Source organism: Taudactylus pleione, unplaced genomic scaffold (genome assembly GCF_031769625.1).
Source record: "Taudactylus pleione unplaced genomic scaffold, aTauple2 ptg000603l, whole genome shotgun sequence".
In the NCBI taxonomy this organism is placed as follows: Eukaryota; Metazoa; Chordata; class Amphibia; order Anura; family Myobatrachidae; genus Taudactylus; species Taudactylus pleione.
This window is the reverse complement of record NW_028285005.1, coordinates 563,373-577,720: the sequence shown is the minus strand read 5'-3', so window position 1 is coordinate 577,720 and position 14,348 is coordinate 563,373. Positions and strand designations below refer to the sequence as shown.

Genomic DNA, 14,348 nt, shown 5'->3' with positions numbered 1-14,348 from the left:
TTGCTTTAGTGAAATAGTCTTCTTGTATATTATGCAAAGTGATCATCTAAATAAACAGCCCCATTTAGGTGGAGTTTAATTGACCTCCTCATTGATGTCTCCCCCAATACACAGGATTACACAGTAGTGAAGAAGACATCCGGTGAGCATGAGACTCCCAGCAGCCATCCCCGTGTGTCAGGAGGACTGAGCAGGACCCAGAGCCCCATCACGGTGCCTCCACCTCACTCACTGATACATGAGAGACACAATGACCAGAAGATGCTGGAACTCATCAACAATAACATTCACCTGCTGACTGGAGAGGTGACTGCTGGGAATGGGACATTATACAGTAACACCAGGGGATGTGTCTGGGTGATGACTGGAGAGGTGACTGCTGGGAATGGGACATTATACAGTAACACCAGGGGATGTGTCTGGGTGATGACTGGAGAGGTGACTGCTGGGAATGGGACATTATACAGTAACACCGGGGGATGTGTCTGGGTGATGACTGGAGAGGTGACTGCTGGGAATGGGACATTATACAGTAACACCGGGGGATGTGTCTGGGTGATGACTGGAGAGGTGACTGCTGAGAATGGGACATTATACAGTAACACCGGGGGATGTGTCTGGGTGATGACTGGAGAGGTGACTGCTGGGAATGGGACATTATACAGTAACACCGGGGGATGTGTCTGGGTGATGACTGGAGAGGTGACTGCTGAGAATGGGACATTATACAGTAACACCAGGGGATGTGTCTATGTGATGACTGGAGAGGTGACTGCTGGGAATGGGACATTATACAGTAACACCGGGGGATGTGTCTGGGTGATGACTGGAGAGGTGACTGCTGAGAATGGGACATTTACCAGTAACACCGGGGGATGTCTGGGTGATGACCGGAGAGGTGACTGCTGGGAATGGGACATTATACAGTAACACCAGGGGATGTGTCTGGGTGATGACCGGAGAGGTGACTGCTGAGAATGGGACATTATACAGTAACACCAGGGGATGTGTCTGGGTGATGACCGGAGAGGTGGCTGCTGGGAATGGGACATTATACAGTAACACCAGGGGATGTGTCTGGGTGATGACCGGAGAGGTGACTGCTGGGAATGGGACATTATACAGTAACACCAGGGGATGTGTCTGGGTGATGACCGGAGAGGTGACTGCTGGGAATGGGACATTGTACAGTAACACCAGGGGATGTGTCTGGGTGATGACCGGAGAGGTGACTGCTGGGAATGGGACATTGTACAGTAACACCAGGGGATGTGTCTGGGTGGTGACCGGAGAGGTGACTGCTGAGAATGGGACATTGTACAGTAACACCAGGGGATGTGCCTGGGTGATGACCGGAGAGGTGACTGCTGGGAATGGGACATTGTACAGTAACACCATGGGATGTGTCTGGGTGATGACCGGAGAGGTGACTGCTGGGAATGGGACATTGTACAGTAACACCAGGGGATGTGTCTGGGTGATGACTGGAGAGGTGACTGTTGGGAATGGGACATTGTACAGTAACACCAGTGGGTGTGTCTGGGTGATGACTGGAGAGGTGACTGCTGGGAATGGGACATTATACAGTAACACCAGGGGATGTGTCTGGGTGATGACTGTATCGTTGTGTGTGTCAGGTTCCTATAAGGTGTCTGGATGTCACTGTCTATGTCTCCATGCAGGAGGTGGAGTATATAGAGGAACACAGGGGTCTGTACAAGGACGTGATGATAGAGAATCACCGGCCCCTCACATCACTGGGTAAGAGGAGACTGTCATTTATTGTACAGGGGAGAGCAGGTGTGAGGGCCCCTATATACACACATCATCTGATAATCATATATATACAATGTACTCAGAGCCTGATTCAGCTTTGGGAACAGAGTGAGAATTAGCACGTAACTGACAATCTTGGTGAAACCATGCTGCACTGCAGGTGCGGCAGATGTATAATGAGCAGAGAGATTTAGAGTTGGGAGTGATGTGTCCAAACTGACATCTAAATTGCAGTGTAAAAATAAAGCTGTGCAGTATGTGTGGGCTACTTGCAAAAGCAGCCAGTATTTACCCTACATGCAAAATAATGTATGTATTTGCACCCCTTGCATTGCAACATGGTTTGTCCCTGGCTCACAGTTACGTGTTCTTTCTCACTTTATTCCCAAAGCTGAATCAGGCCCTCAGTCACTGTGTGTCTCCCACAGATGGACCCAGTAACAGAAATACCCCAGAGAGATGTCCCCGTCCTCTTTATTCACAGGATTGTACAGAGGAGAATCACAGGATCCCACAGGAGCATCAGGTAGGTGGGATTTAGGGTCTCACCAATATTCCAAAGTGTCTTTATATGATCTGTAGGAAGCTGTGGGTGTCTTATTAACCAGAATTCTTCTAATTAATGTAATTTTAATGAAATCTGACATTTCTAAACTGTTATTTTATTGTTTTGTGGGTTACTTAGGGTGAAAGTCTGGCTAATATAAAGGCAGAAGATATAGAGGGAGAAGAAGAGACGTATGTGACTGATATGAAGGCAGAAGATACAGAGGGAGAAGAAGAGACGTATGTGACTGATATGAAGGCAGAAGATACAGAGGGAGAAGAAGAGATGTATGTGAGGGGTGATCAGCAGTGTAAGGAGGAGGAAATCCCTACAGATATCAGCACAGGTGAGTAATAAACACTTACTCAGAAAAGAGTCATATATGATTCTTGCTCAATCACTACAACAGTACAAACTAATGAGGGAAATGTATCTGTCCAGTGGCGGAGTCAGGAGCCATCCTTCCCTATTATACTCCTGCTCTCCCCCTCACATCATGTCACTGTGTGTTACCAGCCCAGAGATCTGACCAGTCTCCTCCCCACACTCTCTGGTGTATCTCACACATCAGGAGCCATCAGCCCCTATTATACTCCTGCTCTCCCCCTCACATCATGTCACTGTGTGTTACCAGCCCAGAGATCTGACCAGTCTCCTCCCCACACTCTCTGGTGTATCTCATACATCAGGAGCCATCATCCCCTATTATACTCCTGCTCTCCCCCTCACATCATGTCACTGTGTGTTACCAGCCCAGAGATCTGACCAGTCTCCTCCCCACACTCTCTGGTGTATCTCACACATCAGGAGCCATCAGCCCCTATTATACTCCTGCTCTCCCCCTCACATCATGTCACTGTGTGTTACCAGCCCAGAGATCTGACCAGTCTCCTCTACACACTCTCTGGTGTATCTCATACATCAGGAGCCATCAGCCCCTATTATACTCCTGCTCTCCCCCTCACATCATGTCACTGTGTGTTACCAGCCCAGAGATATGACCAGTCTCCTCCCCACACTCTCTGGTGTATCTCATACATCAGGAGCCATTAGCCCCTATTATACTCCTGCTCTCCTCCTCACATCATGTCACTGTGTGTTACCAGCCCAGAGATCTGACCAGTCTCCTCCCCACACTCTCTATACAATGTGCTGGTTTAAGGTACCTGGGTATTGAAACTTAGCTTATTGTAATATTACAATTCATGGATCGCACAGACAGGACATCAGGGAACTATATCTTTATTGTGTGTTATGGTAGTAAAACCATACAGTACATCACACTAAGTGGTACCTAAAGCAGTCGCCATGTTCTTCTCCAGTCCCTTAGATCAGATTTTAAACACACAGTGTACCTGGGAGGGGGCAGCGGCCCACATCCCAAGTACTGACGGATGTCAGTCACTTCAATCACCTGTATGCCCATCCAGAGACACAACTCTCAGGTGCAATGTTCTGCAGAAGTGTGAGGGAATCCCTAGTCCAGCAGCCTATCACCACCAAGTCCGGGACTTCTTCCCACTGTACCATCTTGTAATACTGTCCTGCTGGCAGGAGACAAAGCTCCGTTCTCCAGTATCTCCTTGTAGAAGCCTAAACTCCACACCCCAGAGGACGTTACACAGTACTGAGCCCCAACCCCCTCCTGTCCTGTCCTTGTAATACAGCTCAGTGCCCACAATGTAGGTGTACACCCCAGTGCAGGTAACTCATTAGTGTGCTCCCTGGTATTGGGTATCCCTGCAGGGGGGCTGGGTGTGATGTACACTCCCCCTGATTACTAGTTACCCCCTGTGGTGTGAGCGCCTTAGTGTCTGAGAGTTACCGGGATAGGACAATGGGACCCAGAGGATTGGTAATGAGGAGGGGGATCTGTAATAATGAGGGGTCCCTCCTCTAGTTATCTCCTCGTAGTCATGTGTGACATCCCGCACCCTCCAGCTGTTCTGTGCTCTGCCTCAGAGACAGACAGAGGACACGGCCACAGATAGACTTCCTCTAATACCTTTCATATGTAACCTGGTAATGTTACATATACACAACATGACAGCCTAACTGTACACATTACTACTATACACCCCATATGTGCTGTCTATACCCCTCACCCACAGTATATGCTGCACATTACTACTATACACCCCCTTATGTGCTGTCTATACCCCTCACCTACAGTATATGCTGCACATTACTACTATACACCCCCTTATGTGCTGTCTATACCCCTCACCCACAGTATATGCTGCACATTACTACTATACACCCCTTATGTGCTGTCTATACCCCTCACCCACAGTATATGCTGCACATTACTACTATAAACCCCCTTATCTGCTGTCTATACCCCTCACCCACAGTATATGCTGCACATTACTACTATACACCCCTTATGTGCTGTCTATACCCCTCACCCACAGTATATGCTGCACATTACTACTATACACCCCCTTATGTGCTGTCTATACCCCTCACCTACAGTATATGCTGCACATTACTACTATACACCCCCTTATGTGCTGTCTGTACCCCTCACCCACAGTATATGCTGCACATTACTACTATACACCCCCTTATGTGCTGTCTATACCCCTCACCTACAGTATATGCTGCACATTACTACTATACACCCCCTTATGTGCTGTCTATACCCCTCACCCACAGTATATGCTGCACAGTACTACTATACACCCCCTTATGTGCTGTCTATACCCCTCACCCACAGTATATGCTGCACAGTACTACTATACACCCCCTTATGTGCTGTCTATACCCCTCACCCACAGTATATGCTGCACATTACTACTATACACCCCCTTATGTGCTGTCTATACCCCTCACCCACAGTATATGCTGCACATTACTACTATACACCCCCTTATGTGCTGTCTATACCCCTCACCCACAATATATGCTGCACATTACTACTGTACACCCCCTTATGTGCTGTCTATACCCCTCACCCACAGTATATGCTGCAGATTACTATTATACACCCCCTTATGTGCTGTCTATACCCCTCACCCACAGTATATGCTGCACATTACTACTATACACCCCCTTATGTGCTGTCTATGCCCCTCACCCACAGTATATGCTACACATTACTACTATACACCCCTTATGTGCTGTCTATACCCCTCACCCACAGTATATGCTGCACATTACTACTATACACCCCCTTATGTGCTGTCTATACCCCTCACCCACAGTATATGCTGCACATTACTACTATACATCCCCTTATGTGCTGTCTGTACCCCTCACCCACAGTATATGCTGCACACTACTACTATACACCCCTTATGTGCTGTCTGCACCCCTCACCCACAGTATATGCTGCACATTACTACTATACATCCCCTTATGTGCAGTCTGTACCCCTCACCCACAGTATATGCTGCACATTACTACTATACACCCCCTTATGTGCTGTCTATACCCCTCACCCACAGTATATGCTGCACATTACTACTATACACCCCCTTATGTGCTGTCTGTACCCCTCACCCACAGTATATGCTGCACATTACTACTATACATCCCCTTATGTGCTGTCTGTACCCCTCACCCACAGTATATGCTGCACACTACTACTATACACCCCTTATGTGCTGTCTGCACCCCTCACCCACAGTATATGCTGCACATTACTACTATACATCCCCTTATGTGCAGTCTGTACCCCTCACCCACAGTATATGCTGCACATTACTACTATACACCCCCTTATGTGCTGTCTATACCCCTCACCCACAGTATATGCTGCACATTACTACTATACACCCCCTTATGTGCTGTCTATACCCCTCACCCACAGTATATGCTGCACATTACTACTATACACCCCCTTATGTGCTGTCTATACCCCTCACCCACAGTATATGCTGCACAGTACTACTATACACCCCCTTATGTGCTGTCTAAACCCCTCACCCACAGTATATGCTGCACATTACTACTATACACCCTCTTATGTGATGTCTATACCCCTCACCCACAGTATATGCTGCACATTACTACTATACACCCCCTTATGTGCTGCCTATACCCCTCACCCACAGTGTATGCTACACATTACTACTATACACCCCCTTATGTGCTGTCTATACCCCTCACCCACAGTATATGCTGCACATTACTACTATACACCCCCTTATGTGCTGTCTATACCCCTCACCCACAGTATATGCTGCACATTACTACTATACACCCCTTATGTGCTGTCTATACCCCTCACCCACAGTGTATGCTGCACATTACTACTATACACCCCCTTATGTGCTGTCTATACCCCTCACCCACAGTGTATGCTGCACATTACTACTATACACCCCCTTATGTGCTGTCTATACCTCTCACCCACAGTGTATGCTGCACATTACTACTATACACCCCCTTATGTGCTGTCTATACCCCTCACCCACAGTATATGCTGCACATTACTACTATACACCCCTTATGTGCTGTCTATACCCCTCACCCACAGTATATGCTGCACATTACTACTATACACCCCTTATGTGCTGTCTATACCCCTCACCCACAGTATATGCTGCACATTACTACTATACACCCACTTATGTGCTGTCTATACCCCTCACCCACAGTATATGCTGCACATTACTACTATACACCCCCTTATGTCCTGTCTATACCCCTCACCCACAGTATATGCTGCACATTACTACTATACACCCCTTATGTGCTGTCTATACCCCTCACCCACAGTATATGCTGCACATTACTACTATACACCCTCTTATGTGCTGTCTATACCCCTCACCCACATTGTATGCTGCACATTACTACTATACACCCCCTTATGTGCTGTCTATACCCCTCACTCACAGTATATGCTGCACATTACAACTATACACACCCTTATGTGCTGTCTATACCCCTCACCTACAGTATATGCTGCACATTACTACTATACACCCCCTTATGTGCTGCCTATACCCCTCACAAACAGTGTATGCTGCACATTACTACTATACACCCCCTTATGTGCTGTCTATACCCCTCACCCACAGTATATGCTGCACATAACTACTATACACCCCCTTATGTGCTGTCTATACCCCTCACCCACAGTATATGCTGCACATTACTACTATACACCCCCTTATGTGCTGTCTATACCCCTCACCCACAGTGTATGCTGCACATTACTACTATACACCCCCTTATGTGCTGTCTATACCCCTCACCCACAGTGTATGCTGCACATTACTACTACACACCCCCTTATGTGCTGTCTATACCCCTCACCCACAGTATATGCTGCACATTACTACTATACACCCCCTTATGTGCTGCCTATACCCCTCACCCACAGTGTATGCTGCACATTACTACTATACACCCCCTTATGTGCTGTCTATACCCCTCACCCACAGTATATGCTACACATTACTACTATATACCCCCTTATGTGCTGTCTATACCCCTCACCCACAGTGTATGCTGCACAGTACTACTATACACCCCCTTATGTGCTGTCTATACCCCTCACCCACAGTGTATGCTGCACAGTACTACTATACACCCCCTTATGTGCTGTCTATACCCCTCACCTACAGTGTATGCTGCACATTACTACTATACACCCCCTTATGTGCTGTCTATACCCCTCACCTACAGTGTATGCTGCACATTACTACTATACACCCCCTTATGTGCTGTCTATACCCTTCACCTACATTATATGCTGCACAGTACTACTATACACCCCTTGTGTGCTGTCTATACCCCTCACCCACAGTGTATGCTGCACATTACTACTACACACCCCCTTATGTGCTGTCTATACCCCTCACCCACAGTGAATGCTGCACATTACTACTATACACCCCCTTATGTGCTGCCTATACCCCTCACCCACAGTGTATGCTGCACATTACTACTATACACCCCCTTATGTGCTGTCTATACCCCTCACCCACAGTATATGCTGCACATTACTACTATACACCCCCTTATGTGCTGTCTATACCCCTCACCCACAGTGTATGCTGCACAGTACTACTATACACCCCCTTATGTGCTGTCTATACCCATCACCTACAGTATATGCTGCACATTACTACTATACACCCCCCTATGTGCTGTCTATACCCCTCACCCACAGTATATGCTGCACATTACTACTATACACCCCCCTATGTGCTGTCTATACCCATCACCTACAGTATATGCTGCACATTACTACTATACACCCCCTTATGTGCTGTCTATACCCCTCACCTACAGTGTATGCTGCACATTACTACTATACACCCCCTTATGTGCTGTCTATACCCTTCACCTACATTATATGCTGCACATTACTACTATACACCCCCTTATGTGCTGTCTATACCTTTCGCCTACAGTATATGCTGCACAGTACTACTATACACCCCTGTATGTGCTGTCTATACCCCTCACTCACAGTGAATGCTGCACATTACTACTATACACCCCTTATTTGCTGTCTATACCCCCCACCCACAGTATATTGCTGCACAATCCTACAGTCCATGAAATACCCAATGCCAACTGATGAGGGCTGTCAGAGCTGGGTGATGTGGTTCTCATTATATTTTAAGACCAGGGTCATCTTTGTTATTTTGTAAATGTTCAATTACTTGTAATCTGGCAAAAAGAAAAAAAACCACTAAACATTGAGAACTTAGTAATAGTAGGAATTTTATACATACATTTTATTTCCTACAGATGGACGCACAATCAAGACCTCGGAGGGAGATTTAATTTTGAGTCCATATTTTAAAATAGAAGATAACATCAGACAGTTTTCTCCAGGAGACATCTCCTTTACTCTAAATTTGCACCCAGTACGTCACAGTGCAAATATATCGTCTGGTTTCTCTAATCATAATGAATGTTCCCCTGATACCTCTAATATTGCTACACGCAGTACAGCTCACAGAGGTGATAAAAGCTTTCTCTGTTCTGAGTGTGGGAAATGTTTCACAAATAAATCACATCTTGTTATACATCAGAGATATCACACAGGTGAGAGGCCATTTTCATGTCCTGAATGTGGGAAATGTTTTACACTGAAATCAAATCTTGTTAAACATCAGAGACGTCACACAGGTGAGAAACCATTTCCATGCTCTGAGTGTGGGAAATGTTTTACACAAAAATCAAATCTTGTTACACATCAAATAATACATAAAAAACATGAACTGATAGACCTAAAACAATCCTTTAAATAATTCCAACACTTCAAATATTTTGGCAAACCTTTTGCATTTTGAGTGCCAGCAATAGTAGAATGGACAATACACAGCGCCATCAGTAGACTAAACATTGGTACATTTTCCAACAATCTAACTTTAAAAAGGGAATTATATATTACACAGTCATGAAGAACAGAATGGAACAGACATCTGATATTATACGTATGTGACGTAATGAGTTGCTGTAATTGTCATTACCTGTGTGTGATGGGGATAAGTGAAGCATAGATTATAGTAGCACACTTTCTGTTATATACTCACACACAGTGCTATGTATGTCCTTTCATCACTCTGCATTTCATTCCGCTGACCAATTGGCTCAGATGTAGGCCTGTGTCTTATCAGCCAGACTATTTCTTACCATTCAGTCTTAGGGGCAGCTAACTGAGGGGGCAACTGTGGTATTACACTAAGTGTGGAATAACTAAGTGGGTTTTCTAAATAGGTTAACCTGAAACATGGCTCACACAATCAGACACTCCCTCCCCTGCAGCACAGTCACACAATCAGACACTCCCTCCCCTGCAGCACTGTCACACAGACACTCCCTCCCCTGCAGCACTGTCACACAGACACTCCCTCCCCTGCAGCACTGTCACACAGACACTCCCTCCCCTGCAGCACTGTCACACAGACACTCCCTCCCCTGCAGCACTGTCACACAATCAGACACTTCCTCCCCTGCAGCACTGTCACACAATCAGACACTCCCTCCCCTGCAGCACTGTCACACAATCAGACACTCTCTCCCCTGCAGCAGTGTCACACAATCAGACACTCCCTCCCCTGCAGCACTGTCACACAGTCAGACACTCCCTCCCCTGCAGCACTGTCTCACAATCAGACACTCCCTCCCCTGCAGCACTGTCAAACATGGCTCACACAATCAGACACTCCCTCCCCTGCAGCACTGTCACACAATCAGACACTCCCTCCCCTGCAGCACTGTCACACAATCAGACAGTCCCTCCCCTGCAGCACTGTCACACAATCAGACACTCCCTCCCCTGCAGCACTGTCACACAGTCAGACACTCCCTCCCCTGCAGCACTGTCACACAATCAGACACTCCCTCCCCTGCAGCACTGTCACACAATCAGACACTCCCTCCCCTGCAGCACTGTCACACATTCAGGCACTCCCTCCCCTGCAGCACTGTCACACAATCAGACACTCCCTCCCCTGCAGCACTGTCACACAATCAGACACTCCCTCCCCTGCAGCACTGTCACACAATCAGACACTCCCTCCCCTGCAGCACTGTCACACAATCAGACATTCCCTCCCCTGCAGCACTGTCACACAATCAGACACTCCCTCCCCTGCAGCACTGTCACATGGTGACTACACGTCACACACACCTCCAGGCCTGGTAATAGTAAAGGAGGTGGGGTTGGAATATTACTGTCCCAATCTATCACATACACAGATCTCCCACAGGTACCATCACTCACATTACATCATTTGTACATTCTATCAGGACTGTCACCCCTTTCTCTCTGCGTGTTGCTATCGCCCACCTGGGCCACCCCAACAATTTCTGTTACATATTTCTGCCCGGCTCCCTCACTTCCTATCCTCAGACATCTCCACCATCATCATGGGTGATATCAGTATCACTACTGACAGCCCACAATCACCTCATGTCTCCAATCTACTCTCTGTAACCTCCTCTCTCTGCCTCTCCCAATGGTCTCCTCTACTCATCAGGAGGGTCACTGCCTTGTTCTGCTAACACCAAGGAAGAACTAGAAGAGGTTGTCTGTCATTGGTGCACATGTATAATATATAACTTATTGTTAGCTGTAACATGTATAGATTATATACAGTCAGTGATATATTAAGATAATTAGAAATGTGAATATAGAATGAAGCATGTAATAAGGAAATTCTGAGCTGTACGGCCCTGCCATTAATTGCTCATATTTATGTGTATATATACGTGTCTTTCTCACTTGTATATCGTTATATATTGTGATAAATTCTTTATTCCAAATCCCTCAATATTGATCAGCGTTTTATTCTTTATGTCTATTTATTTCACAGTCATTGGTGATCCCAAAACATCTTTCATAGAGAATATCATCTGATTCCTTTTACAGTACAGACAAATTAGCCAGAGTATAATATTTGTACAATGTATCTCCTGATAGAATCTATGTCACAACCAGGGCTGTGCAGCGCCAGAGGTTGCGGACCTTACCTGTCCGGGTGCACTGGCGGGGTCCCTTCGGCGGCGGTGCAGGTTAGTCCTGAGGGAGGGTGGCTGGACTGCAGGCTGTGGCTCATGACAGGCAGCTACTGGGTGCCGCCATCTTGGATTTGGGCATGTGACCTGTTCTGCCTATCCAGTCACAGCATCATCCTGGGAGTCCTAGCAACCAATCATGCGCCTTCCTTGGGTACTTAATGGCTGTGTGGAAGTCCTTTAGTTGCCAGTGCAACGTTATACACAGTGCTAGCTGTGTGCTAGTTCTCTGTGCTCCCTTGTGTTATAGCTGTATCCTGCAGTACTAGCTGCCCTGTGTCACTGCTCAGTCTGCTTTACCTCCAGCTGCAATCAGTCACCGCTCAGCTCTGCTTTATCTCCAGCTGCAATCAGTCACCGCTCAGCTCTGCTTTATCTCCAGCTGCAATCAGTCACCGCTCAGCTCTGCTTTATCTCCAGCTGCAATCAGTCACTGCTCAGCTCTGCTTTATCTCCAGCTGCAATCAGTCACCACTCAGCTCTGCTTTGTCCCCAGCTGCAATCAGTCACTGCTCAGCTCTGCTTTATCTCCAGCTGCAATCAGTCACCGCTCAGCTCTGCTTTACCTCCAGCTGCAATCAGTCACCGCTCAGCTCTGCTTTATCTCCAGCTGCAATCAGTCACCGCTCAGCTCTGCTTTAGCTCCAGCTGCAATCAGTCACCGCTCAGCTCTGCTTTATCTCCAGCTGCAATCAGTCACCGCTCAGCTCTGCTTTATCTCCAGCTGCAATCAGTCACCGCTCAGCTCTGCTTTAGCTCCAGCTGCAATCAGTCACCGCTCAGCTCTGCTTTATCTCCAGCTGCAATCAGTCACCGCTCAGCTCTGCTTTATCTCCAGCTGCAATCAGTCACTGCTCAGCTCTGCTTTATCTCCAGCTGCAATCAGTCACCACTCAGCTCTGCTTTGTCCCCAGCTGCAATCAGTCACTGCTCAGCTCTGCTTTATCTCCAGCTGCAATCAGTCACCGCTCAGCTCTGCTTTACCTCCAGCTGCAATCAGTCACCGCTCAGCTCTGCTTTATCTCCAGCTGCAATCAGTCACCGCTCAGCTCTGCTTTAGCTCCAGCTGCAATCAGTCACCGCTCAGCTCTGCTTTATCTCCAGCTGCAATCAGTCACCGCTCAGCTCTGCTTTATCTCCAGCTGCAATCAGTCACTGCTCAGCTCTGCTTTATCTCCAGCTGCAATCAGTCACCACTCAGCTCTGCTTTGTCCCCAGCTGCAATCAGTCACTGCTCAGCTCTGCTTTATCTCCAGCTGCAATCAGTCACCGCTCAGCTCTGCTTTACCTCCAGCTGCAATCAGTCACCGCTCAGCTCTGCTTTATCTCCAGCTGCAATCAGTCACCACTCAGCTCTGCTTTATCTCCAGCTGCAATCAGTCACCACTCAGCTCTGCTTTATCTCCAGCTGCAATCAGTCACCGCTCAGCTCTGCTTTATCTCCAGCTGCAATCAGTCACCGCTCAGCTCTGCTTTATCTCCAGCTGCAATCAGTCACCACTCAGTTCTGCTTTATCTCCAGCTGCAATCACCACTCAGTCTGCTTTATCTCCAGCTGCAATCAGTCACCGCTCAGTCTGCTTTATCCCCAGCTGCAATCAGTCACCGCACAGCTCTGCTTTATCTCCAGCTTCAATCGGTCACCGCTCAGCTCTGCTTTATCTCCAGCTGCAATCGGTCACCACTCAGCTCTGCTTTATCTCCAGCTGCAATCGGTCACCGCTCAGCTCTGCTTTACCTCCAGCTGCAATCAGTCACCGCTCAGCTCTGCTTTACCTCCAGCTGCAATCAGTCACCGCTCAGCTCTGCTTTGTCCCCAGCTGCAATCAGTCACTGCTCAGCTCTGCTTTATCTCCAGCTGCAATCAGTCACCGCTCAGCTCTGCTTTACCTCCAGCTGCAATCAGTCACCGCTCAGCTCTGCTTTATCTCCAGCTGCAATCAGTCACCGCTCAGCTCTGCTTTATCTCCAGCTGCAATCAGTCACCACTCAGCTCTGCTTTATCTCCAGCTGCAATCAGTCACCGCTCAGCTCTGCTTTATCTCCAGCTGCAATCAGTCACCGCTCAGCTCTGCTTTATCTCCAGCTGCAATCAGTCACCACTCAGTTCTGCTTTATCTCCAGCTGCAATCACCACTCAGTCTGCTTTATCTCCAGCTGCAATCAGTCACCGCTCAGTCTGCTTTATCCCCAGCTGCAATCAGTCACCGCACAGCTCTGCTTTATCTCCAGCTTCAATCGGTCACCGCTCAGCTCTGCTTTATCTCCAGCTGCAATCGGTCACCACTCAGCTCTGCTTTATCTCCAGCTGTAATCGGTCACCGCTCAGCTCTGCTTTACCTCCAGCTGCAATCAGTCACCGCTCAGCTCTGCTTTACCTCCAGCTGCAATCAGTCACCGCTCAGCTCTGCTTTAGCTCCAGCTGCAATCAGTCACCGCTCAGCTCTGCTTTAGCTCCAGCTGCAATCAGTCACCGCTCAGCTCTGCTTTATCTCCAGCTGCAATCAGTCACCGCTCAGCTCTGCTTTATCTC

At 47.7% G+C, this 14,348-nt stretch overlaps 1 protein-coding gene across 1 annotated transcript; it reads left to right on the top strand.

Moving 5' to 3' along the window:
• Positions 1-2,527: 2,527 nt before the first annotated feature.
• On the top strand, positions 2,528-9,543 carry LOC148480724 (uncharacterized). The gene is made up of 2 exons (XM_088453927.1): positions 2,528-2,669; positions 9,038-9,543. The coding sequence occupies exons 1-2, from the start codon at positions 2,528-2,530 to the stop codon at positions 9,541-9,543; spliced, it is 648 nt and encodes a 215-aa protein (XP_088310053.1).
• Positions 9,544-14,348: the final 4,805 nt, after the last annotated feature.

Bases quoted from the DNA above. Each gene is read 5' to 3' on its own strand.
- LOC148480724 (XM_088453927.1), top strand. From the start codon at position 2,528: ATGAAGGCAGAAGATACAGAGGGAGAAGAAGAGACGTATGTGACTGAT. The intron at 2,670-9,037 runs GTGAGTAATAAA...TATTTCCTACAG, and splicing joins CCCTACAGATATCAGCACAG to ATGGACGCACAATCAAGACC.